At 50.1% G+C, this 11,001-nt stretch overlaps 1 protein-coding gene across 1 annotated transcript; it reads left to right on the top strand.

Moving 5' to 3' along the window:
• The first annotated feature begins 4,808 nt into the window (after nucleotides 1-4,808).
• LOC124650162 (expansin-B3-like) lies at nucleotides 4,809-6,331 on the top strand. The gene is made up of 4 exons (XM_047189715.1): nucleotides 4,809-5,078; nucleotides 5,164-5,273; nucleotides 5,374-5,558; nucleotides 5,833-6,331. The coding sequence occupies exons 1-4, from the start codon at nucleotides 4,895-4,897 to the stop codon at nucleotides 6,155-6,157; spliced, it is 804 nt and encodes a 267-aa protein (XP_047045671.1). The 5' UTR covers nucleotides 4,809-4,894; the 3' UTR covers nucleotides 6,158-6,331.
• Nucleotides 6,332-11,001: the final 4,670 nt, after the last annotated feature.

Here is an 11,001-nt window from a genome sequence, read left to right as displayed (position 1 = left end):
ACTAAAAAATAAAAGTCCCGCTACAGTATCTCGGGCCTAACAACAACAATACATCCACCGCCAAGACAACACCTGAATTACAGACTCTCCAAAAACGACGCCTCCAAGAAGGGAACAGTGCTCAAACACCGTCGTCGCCCGATCAAAGATCTTAGGTTTTCACCCTGAAGATAGTCCCCGCTCTCAAAACAATGCCTCCACCAAGGTCATTGCCGGGCACAACCAATTAAGGCCGGACCTTGGGTTTTCACCCCGAAAGGTAGGACTCGCACTTCACCCGTGTTGTCGCCCCCACTTTCATACCGCTGTCTGTGAAGCCCGGAACACCAAGCAAGTCCCTCAACAGCGCGGAGACTTGAACCTCCCTTAGCTAGTCCTCCCCTCCGGCCTTCATGAAATTCTCTTCTTCCGACTTTCATCATGGATCCATAGTCACTTGATGTCAACACAGAAAAAAAGCTTCGCGCCGCTCCCTCCAGAACCAATCGGTCGGAATAAAAGCATGGGTGCGCACGACCGAATACCTCCGATCCAGCAAACTCCAGGCAAAGCACTGTTACATTCGCTGGCAGAGCCTTCCGGAACTCAACCCCCCGGCGGATCACGAGTCCGGGCCTCCGGTGAGGTCCTCCTCTTCACGCAAGAGAGGCTCTAGGACCGCCGCCTTTATTCAGGTCGGACCCCCACGTCGGCGACCATCTCGGGCTGGCGGAACCAACCCTCCACCGGCGACACCATCGCCGGCTTCCATGCACCTCCATCTCGCTGCCGGATCGCGGTGATAGATCAAAAGATCCACCACCAACAACCGCAAGCCGACCCTCTCCGGCGAAGAAGAGGGCCACCTCCTCCGTCGAACCCAAGGCTGCTGCCCCGGGCGCCCTCGTGTCGCGGAAGAAGCCCGAGATCGCCTCCTCGCACCGATGAGAGGCGGGGGGGAGGGCATGGCGCAGACCGAGGGCCTGGCCGCCGCCCACCACCAGCCCCAACCGGTGTGCTGCGGGTGGAAGCCTTCGGGAGGGGAGGGGGGACCGCAGCGCAAGAGCCGCCGCCGCCCATCACCATCCGCGCTGGCCGCCGCCGTATGCATCGAGGAGGGGAGAGCCCGTCCGCAGTCCCCCACGACGGCGAGGAAAGGCCCCCGCCGCCGCCACGCCCCGAGGGTCTTTGCCCCGGCGGCGCTACCGGCGGCGGCGGTGGTTAGGGTTGGGGAGGGGTCGGGAGGAGGAGGGGTTGGGGAGGGGTTGGGGAGGGGTCGGGAGGAGGAGGGGTTGAGGAGGGCAGAGAGGGGTTGAGGAGGGCAGCCTTGATGATTGAATGTAGGCATGGAGCTAATATTTCTAAAAATCCGGCTGTTTCGTTACCCCCAAACATCTCAAGATACCAACATGGCGAGCGTGGCCATTGCTCTTCTTCTAGAGACATGTGCGTTGTCAAGTGAGAACCACCAGTCATCGATAGAAATCATTTACAATACCTTTTCCCAGGCTTTCTTTTACTGAATACTTGCTCTTGCCATGGCACGTTGAAGGTCTGCATCTCTTTCAAACAAAATTTCTAATTTTAAAAAATCAAAAGGCCGCAGTGCAAAACTCTTGCTCTTGCCGCGCCAAAGAGAAGATCTGATTCCTTATTTCACCAGAGGGGGGGGGGGGGGAACATGATTAGACTTTCGCTAGAGATGGTCTACGATGGTAGTACTATAGTAAGTAGCAGACAGCAGTTCTGGAGCTGTTGATTCATGAGACTTTTTGGTACCGGTAGCTGTAATCCACTCCCCATGTGTGAAACTTGGGGATATGATGCAGTAACGACTGTGCAAAAATGATTATTTCAGGAGAGCAAAAGCCTAGTTTTTGATGCATAATAAGAAAACAGGGGTCAAGACAGTTAGCGTGTCTAGAAAACTCGGGACGGTTTGTGTCCTGGAATATTTAAATGGATCGATTGATGAAGGTCACTTATTACAAGGTATCATTGTTGTGCGTGAACGAAATCGCAAGTACTCCCATTATTTTTCCGTAGGAATCTGTAACTGGTAAACTAGATGATACCCCGCGCGTTGCTGCGGAATATTTAACTAAATCAGTTGGTCTATATATAGTGTTATATTTGGTAGGGACAATAATACCAAAACAAATGATAATTGAGAGCGGCCAGATGTAGAACCAGCTTTCTATGCATGTGTACATGTAAATAAGAAAAGATTCAAAACAGGTTAGACTGCATGGAAGATTTCATGGGCGACTGTAGAAGATTACTTGTGTATGCATATCTCCTGTAGAATTGATAGGAAAATATCAATAGTGTAGAAAATAAGGACAAAATTTTAAAGGATTTGACTTGTGTTACACTAAACTTTGGAGTATGGAGTATTAGATCTATGATTGGATATTCAAGGAGTAGGTTAAGAAAAAATGCATAAGCAACGGGCCAAATCCCCTGCGGGCACCCTGCCTCACGTATACCAACTCACAGATCTGCACATACTTTGATAGCTGTGTAATGTGTTGTTTGTCAACAAATAAATTCCTGCGAGCTCTGCAGAGAAGACACCTACAAAGTAATTAAAAGATGGAAGAAAATAAGGAATTTGATTGAGCATGTATTATCATATAGCCAGAATGTTGTGGAAAATAAAACAAAAAACACTGGGATACTAACTTGGTAGCCAGCCGACCGATATTCTAGAGATAATAAAAGAGAGTATAGGTTAAGGAGCTCTTACCCTCCAGAAGTCTTCACCGTATTTGGTAGTTTAGGCATTTCATCAAGCGGCTATCAGCCATTCCTGCAAGTTGCAACACATAAACAAAGCATGCGCATCAGCTGTAGTTATCCCAAAAGATATCAGCACATCATCACATATGACCTTGCATGGATTAAAAATAACAAATTATAGAAGGATGGACTTGCAAAGCGACTGACGGTGAAGACCAGGCGTGACATGACGGAGGGAGCCATGACAAATACAATCCAGCATTAATGATGCTATCTTGTAAGAAAACTTGATAAGTTTCATGGTCCGTGGTAATGTCAAATATAAAGCTAGAGATCTAGTTCACACCTTTAAGTGCAGAGGTGAAAGACTTATCAGCAGGAAGCCAGGAACAGAAGATATCATTCAAAACATGCATTTCTCATGCTTTGATTTGAAGTCAAAGACACACCTTGTATGGTTATAACAGGTAAGGCATTTGTTTTTAAAAGGATATAAGTAAACCTGTTGAGATGGGAATATATACATGAACCATCAATTACGTTGTCAAACAAATATAATCAACACAATATTCATCAAACGAATCTGGTAGACCATACCAACAGCAGTAAGAACGCCTGACCTTTCTGTCTTTATTAGATAATACCGATCAGAGTTGTGATATGTGCAAAGCACCTAGCCAGAAAGAACCAGCAATGCTAACTGTACCTGCATGTGGTCTGATTGCATGGGAAACAAATATTGGATGGTACAACAAATAAATCAGAACACCGAATTCACAGATCGTCTACTCGAATAGTGGCAATTAGTCTTCGAAAAAATTACTCAAATTAAGATCTTCAACCTTTTACCACCAATCGAAGACACATCGACACAATGCGTTGATCAGAGGTTACAAAATCAGCGGACAAAGCAAGCAGAACTGTACAGACCGACACCAAGCTGGCGAGATACGACCTGCTCATGCAAGGGATCAAAATTACCGAAATCAGTATAGAATATGTGAAAGAAAAGCAGGATCGGTTAAGAGACAAAAGAGGGGTTTTAGTTGAGAAACTTGTAATGGAATATTCCGGCCTAAGATCCAGCCATCCAGGATAGACCATAGGAGAGGAGGAAGGCAAGATAGATCTGAGCAGGCGAAAGAGACAGGAGGGTTGTTCCTGAGGCAGGTATCCAGTGTCATGGCCTGAGATGGAGCATCATGGCTAGGTGAAGGAGTAGAAATACGGCTGGGTGGTGGGGAGACCACGCGCTAGAAGGGTGGGGAGACGAAGACGTACGATGCGCTAGAAGGATGGGAAACCGAAAGAAATAAAACGGAAGGGCATTAATGGGTGATATAAAGGGCAGACGAATGAGCCTTCGGTCGTTCCTTTCGTTTCCCCGAAAATGTGACGAAGAGGCATGGCCAAGAGTCAGAACAGACGGTGGGGGCAGGTGAAAGCCAATAGAAACAATTGGGATGACGTGGATGGTGTGCATGTTAAGAGAAATATTTTTAGTGGGGTGCTCCCATTTAGGTATTATAGATTAGGTACCTCTACGCGACTTCGTACATGATTTGGTGGTTGCATAGACAAGGCTGTTACACAGGTTGGTTACGATGATTGCTTCCAACAATAGTCAGTCAGTCAGGCTAACCTGCATGGTTTCTGTTCCCGGCTAGCTGTGCCCGATCGACCGAACCCCCTCGTTCCTAACCCAGCATATCGCATCGTAGCTGAGCTGTACATGGCTGAAAGGGGATACGCTGATTCAGTTTCAGAGTACGCGTCACTTTCTGCAGAGATATAGAATACAGTTCGGAGTATCCGTGAACATGGACAGTGGAGAAGTGGTGCCAACAAAACCATGGCACATATAACTGCCGAACCCGTGATTTCGCATATTTTTTTAGCACTGCACCCGTGAAATGAAGTGATCGCCCGCCATTCCTCCCATGATTTCTTCCTATAGCCATGTGACCCCTACACTACACAAAGCACGTCCGGTGCAACAACCATCGATGGCTATGGCGTCGCGTCGCCCTGCAGTCTGCCTATAAATAACCCAGGCATATGTTAGTCCCAGAACACCACGACATAGTTCAAACCTCCAGCCAGGTCAGTGTACCGGTACTACTGCTCTCGAGCTTGAAGAAGCATAGTCTTGTAGTGGCGCCTCGTAGTTGAGATGGCTGCTCTGTCTGCCAAGGCCGTTATTGCACTTGTTGCACTCTCCTCCCTTCTCGTCTCCTACGCCGCCGCCGGCCGGCCGGGGAACTTCAGCGCTTCCGACTTCACCGCCGACCCTAACTGGGAGGCCGCCAGGGCCACCTGGTACGGCGCACCAACCGGCGCCGGCCCTATGGACGACGGTAATTATACGTCTATGTATATGCGGCGTTGCCATTCTGTGGGCGATCGTTTATTTGACAGAGTATTTGCGGTGGTGATGTGCAGGCGGCGCGTGTGGGTTCAAAAACACCGACCAGTACCCCTTCTCCTCCATGACGTCCTGCGGCAATGAGCCCATTTTCAAGGACGGCAAGGGATGCGGCTCCTGCTACCAGGTAGCTAGCGACACTTGGTGGAATGTGCAGAGGCGTTGCTGGTGGAAAATGTAGTGTTGGTGTGACATGCTTTTTGACTGTTTGTTTTTTATTTATGCAGATACGATGCACCAACGACCCTGCCTGCTCCGGCAACCCGGAGACGGTGGTGATCACGGACATGAACTACTACCCGGTGGCCAAGTACCACTTCGACCTCAGCGGCACGGCCTTCGGCGCCATGGCCAAGCCCGGCCTCAACGACAAGCTCCGCCACTCCGGCATCATCGACATCCAGTTCAAGAGGTCGGTCACATGCACCACACAACCACATCGATCATTCCTTGCACACGAACCTCCTACAACAGCTGGCCCTACCTGAACAGAATCATATAAACCCACTACTTTTGCACAGCAAAACTTTAGCATCAACGACCGGTTTAACTGGGACCCAAATAGATTCGCGCGAAAATGCTCGAATTTTTCAGTACCGTCACTTCATTCACACACTGTCGTCGCCCAGGCAACTGGGTTACACTAACACAACTGGATTGCTGGCTGACGCTGATTAATCATGCAGAGTGCCGTGCGAGTTCCCCGGCCTGAAGGTGACCTTCCACGTCGAGCAGGGCTCCAACGCCGTCTACTTCGCGGTGCTGGTGGAGTACGAGGACGGCGACGGCGACGTGGTGCAGGTGGACCTCATGGAGGCAAACGCCGGGAGCTGGACGCCGATGAGGGAGTCGTGGGGATCCATCTGGCGCCTCGACTCCGGCCACCGCCTCCAGGCGCCCTTCTCCATGCGCATCACCAACGAGTCCGGCAAGCAGCTCGTCGCCGACAAGATCATCCCGGCCAACTGGGCCCCCAGCGCCTCCTACCGCTCCATCGTCCAGTACAGCTGAAGCTGAACTGATCATTTGGAACCGTCGGCTAGATTTGGTATTGTACTATCGTGGTTTGTTTGCATGCATGGAGACTGAGGATTAGGTGGGACGTCCGCTGTCGGGTGTCATGTAGGCGTCGTCGATCATGCATGTGTGTTTTGATATGTCTGTGGACTGTGGGATATGGTGGAGAGGCACTTTTGCATGTGCATGCTCTCCCGCGCCCACTTTCATTGTAAGCATATCATCATAAATTATTACAGTTTGTGTGTACCTACCGGTTGATTTGTGTTTCTACTTCTACCTTTGTAATTTTTTTTGACAAATCTAACTCTTTTGGCAAAACTAATGCCTCATCTGACCGCGGCGAAACTAATTCAAAATCTAACCCGAGGTTTGGTGTCAAGTAGGTTGAAGCCAAAATTGTGTACGTATAGGTGGACTTAAAGAAAAGAAAAAACACCACAGAAACGCAGTGATGCCGGTGCCAAGTGCAATGGCTCCGAACTCCCGACATTGCCCCCCTTCTATTACCTTCTATCATCAAATTTGCATGTCCGCGCAAGATCACAGCAATTGCACCTCTAGGATAAGAGGAAGCCCCAACACCCTCCCGCCGCCTCCCTCAACCTAGCCCCAACACCCTCCTCCCCCCGCCGCCGCCGCCGCTGGTGGCACCGCCGGGCAAAGCCCCGGTGGCGTGGCGGCGGTGGGGGACCCTCTCCGGCTGCGCCGTGCAGCGGCTTGGCCTGGTTTTCATCTAGGTTCTCGGGATACGTCATCGTGATGGTGGAGGCGGCGTCGCGTCAGAATAAGAGGGCTGGAGCTCGACCCCCATCTTGGCAAGGCCACTTGTGGTAGCGCCGGCGAGCTGCTGGCTAGGTATCCTCCCAGATCTGTGGATCTGGGGAGGGTGGTCTCCCTAGGTGCGGTCGATCTTCGACCCCGCCACGGGGTTTGTGGAGTATGTTTGGGAGTCAGAGGAGTGTTGTTGCTGTTGTCTTCCCCTTGGCCGGCCGTGGTGGCGAGGGAGAGGAAGAGGATGACACCACCTTCCTCCTTTTTAGGGTCGTGTGTGCTCTTCTGGTGGTCTGCGGCTGCATCATCTTGCAGCCCCCTCCGGCCGGCCTTGGTGGCAAGGGGTGGAGGCGGCTTGACGTGTCGACGCCTAAACCTGCCCGATGGTGGAGCGTTCTACTGGTGGCTTGGGTCTACTGCTCAGGGATTTTCATCTGGAGGTACTGTTGGCTCTTCCCCATCTCATGCCTGCCCGATGGTCTGGAAAAGATTATTAGCTCTCACCCTCCGGGGTGGGCACTCCTTCGGTGTTCAAAGCCCAGTGTGGCGACGGTGACGGCGGTGATTCGATGGTTTTGGAAGATGCGCTGCCTCTGGCTCCGGTCTCTGTACTTGTTTGGTGATGACGAGGACGATGGGATTGATTGTGGTCTGGAAGTATGGTGTGAGGTCATTCTTGCAAAAGTCTGGGATCATATTGTATTTTCCTTTATTTTTGGAGTCGTCTGTAATCGGTTTCGCCAATGAATTCCCTCAGTTATTATCTCAAAAAAAACAAACAGTTGCACCTCTGGGATAGTGGGATCTGATCCCGACTTTCTAACCAACGTAAGGCCATGGTGCAAAGTCGACTTCCGAATCGAACGGCTAACATTTGGATGTTGAGAAAGGTAGCTGAATTGATTAGCATGTGCTGCATACTTTTGCGCAATTTTAAATGGAGTAAAAGTTGCAACGATTCGAGGACCAAGAGTCCAAGACTGCGTAACCAAATCTCCGTAAGTTTCGTTCTGCATTGATCAGTGTCTTTTCTTTTGTCGATCGACAGTAGTCGATCTGTTTCGGTAGATTTGATGATCCTGGAAAGATCGGTACACCATAATTCCTGCAAACGACCGAAAGCACGCAGTCGGCCGGGTACTTCATGGCTACCGATCGACTAGTGCGTCTATCCAACGCAAAGGGCGCTAAATCCTCAAGCACATGCCTTTCTCTTTCAGAAGCTCTCTCTTTCAGTATAGTAACCACTAACCAACTCTATAACCGCCAGTCTTAGCTAGCTAATGATAGTGAATGATTCATTACTTTTTACATGAGAGCCGGCCTAAAAGTTCAACTAGCTAGGTTAAAAATAAGCAAGAATAGTTGACCTAGCTAGCTAGAGTTCCCGCTGGATCGTCGCCGTAAATACTGGCGCTGATCTCTCTCAGTTGCACCGGCTGCCCCAAATCCAGGGAAATCAACAAGAGAACATGTGAGAGTGTAAGTGTGTCACACCAAAGGTTACTAACATGACACCATCCTAAAACAGTTTTCCCAAACAAACCAACGACTAGTTCTTCTAGCTAAACGCTTCGTGGACGTAATTGCACATGGTGTACCGAAGGCCTGTGACCTCCCCAAATCCATGGAGGATGGACAGCGATATTAACCTTGATGACATTTTCAACGGTCTTTTGGTCGAAAGGACATCTTTCTCCATCAAGTACCCCGGGCTTCTTATCTAGGTTTGGTGCCTAAGGAGAGCGGACTTTCCATATTTAGAAGATACCAACTTAATTAGAATGGTAAATTCGTTACGGCGCCGGGCCGCACCGCTCTTGTCAAGTCCGTGCTTGACTCACAATCCACCTATCACTTGACTCCTTTAGTTGTGCCTTCTCGCTCCATGCACAACATGAAGAAACTCTAGCGGGCTCTCTTATGAGCGGCCGCCGACAAGGTTGCCAATGGTCAATGCAATGTGAATTGGGACACGGTGTGTAGACCGAAAAATCTTTGGGTCCTGGGGTGCTCAACACCGTTTTTTCCGCAAGAGCACTTCGTTTTAGATGGCCATGTCTAGAGTGGACAGACCCGGAGAAGATTTGAGTCGGTTTGGGCAACCCTTGCAATGAGACAGATATGTACCTCTTCTGTGTCGCCACCACCATTACCTTGGGGAATGGAGAAAAGGTTCCCTTTTGGAAGGCGTCGTGGCTTAACAACGCTAAGACAATTCATATTGCACCGCCCATCTTCACATCTCCACAAGGAAGCACTGGAAAGTCAAAAAAGCTTGCACAATAATGGTTGGATCTCCAAGATCAACATGACCACGGACTTCACTATCGAGCATATCCGCCAATACATTTCCCTATGGTCCAAGCATAGGGACGTTACACTTCAAGAGGGTGTGTCGGACGAGATCATTTGGAACCTCACCGATAAAGGCCAATATTCCTATAAATCCGCGTATCAGGCCCAATTCTTTGGAACTACATTGTCTCCCGTTAGCTCTTTGGTTTGGAGGATTTAGGCCCTTCCTAAAATCATGTTATTTGCTTGCCATGCGAAATAGGAGTTGAACGAATGACCGATTTGAGAAGGCAGGTTGGTTGAATTGCGGAAACTGCACTCTTTGCAATAGTGTGATGGAGTCGGTGGGCCACTTTTTGTCAATTGCAGGTACACATTAGGCTTTGGGATCTCATCAATGATTGTCTTGGCTTCTATCTTCTTGACTTCCATGCTTGGCCAACCCAATCTATACACACATGGTGGGATAATATGACGGAAGGATTTGGCCTCTGTCACTCTTCTAGTTTCTCCTTCCTCGACTCCCTCCGATGCTGGTGAAAAATGGCGGCGCCCCGCATGTGCTCCTCCATCCTTGACCATCTCCTGCCAGTGGTTTGGCGAGGTGCTACCAGGGGTAGGTTGGTGTTGCTAACGGCGGTGCATGGCGGTGCTGCCATAGTGCACACTACTGACAAGGTGGCACACCAGTGTTCCAAGCCGAGGCGGAAGGAGTTTTGCTGACAAGGTGGTATTCCTCTGCTTCGTTCGGAGTTTTGCTGCCTTAGGCTTGCGGTGTTGCTACCTGCGGAGGCCGGTTTTTCTATCATAGGTCTCCAACATTGCTATCAGGGGAGGGCGAATTTTTGATATCGGCGGAGGCCTACTTTGCTACCCTAGGCGTAGGGTGTTGCTACTAGCGGCTTCTGGTGTTGCTGTCTTGGGCGGACGGGGTTGCTGCAACCTCGGATGGCGCTGTTGCCGGCTGCAGGCGAGGTCTCCATTGATGTCTAAAAGGATTTGTAACATATGAATAAACAAATTTGCTACAACTTATTTGCGGTTTTGTTACATCTGCACACTACGTTGCTACGAGGGTCTCCGGCGAGATGTTCGGTGAGTTCTCCGGCGAGTTCCTTGTCGATGTCTCCGACGATATCCATTATTACTACAATAGCATAGTTTGTTTGCTATAATCTCTCCGGCGAGTCTGATGTGGGCATTACCCTCTGGGTACCTGACATTAGCCTACCTCCTCTGGCCCAACAAGGGGCCCATGTGAAGCACCTCAACCCAAGATGGACCAATATGTCGGTTGTACGGTGGAAAGATAGAAGGAGACTGATTTTTAATGAACAAGGCAAGGAGACGCCGAATAAGGAAAGGATAAATCAGATATTACGGTATCATGGTCGAATCCGTGCCGGACTCTTGGGATCCAATCACATACTCGCATACAATCACGCACGCACCAAAACCCTAGAAACCTTGCCTCTTGGCGAGATCACCACTGTCGTTGCCTAATCGACGGTACCCCGGAGGAGGGATCCTCACGAGGGGGAGAAGAAGTAGGGGCCATAGGGCGGAGTGCACACGGGACGGTGGTACGCGAGTTACCCAGCTTCGGAACACCGCACGATGACGGGGCCCTCTCGCTGCTTGTCCGGAATTATCCGGGCGCTTTCGCGTTGTTACAATGAGTTGTGGTTGTGCCTCTAGGGCTCCCGGGATCCGGCTTATAAAGGCGCACGGATCTAGGGTTTACATGGAGAGTCCTAGCCGGATTA

This window comes from Lolium rigidum, chromosome 4 (assembly GCF_022539505.1).
Source record: "Lolium rigidum isolate FL_2022 chromosome 4, APGP_CSIRO_Lrig_0.1, whole genome shotgun sequence".
NCBI lineage: Eukaryota > Viridiplantae > Streptophyta > Magnoliopsida > Poales > Poaceae > Lolium > Lolium rigidum.
This window is presented reverse-complemented; position numbering and strand designations above follow the sequence as displayed.

Coding starts and splice junctions, on each gene's coding strand:
- LOC124650162 (XM_047189715.1), top strand. CDS start 4,895: ATGGCTGCTCTGTCTGCCAAGGCCGTTATTGCACTTGTTGCACTCTCC. Junction 5,079..5,163: donor CGCCGGCCCTATGGACGACG/GTAATTATACGT, acceptor GGTGATGTGCAG/GCGGCGCGTGTGGGTTCAAA. Junction 5,274..5,373: donor GATGCGGCTCCTGCTACCAG/GTAGCTAGCGAC, acceptor TTATTTATGCAG/ATACGATGCACCAACGACCC.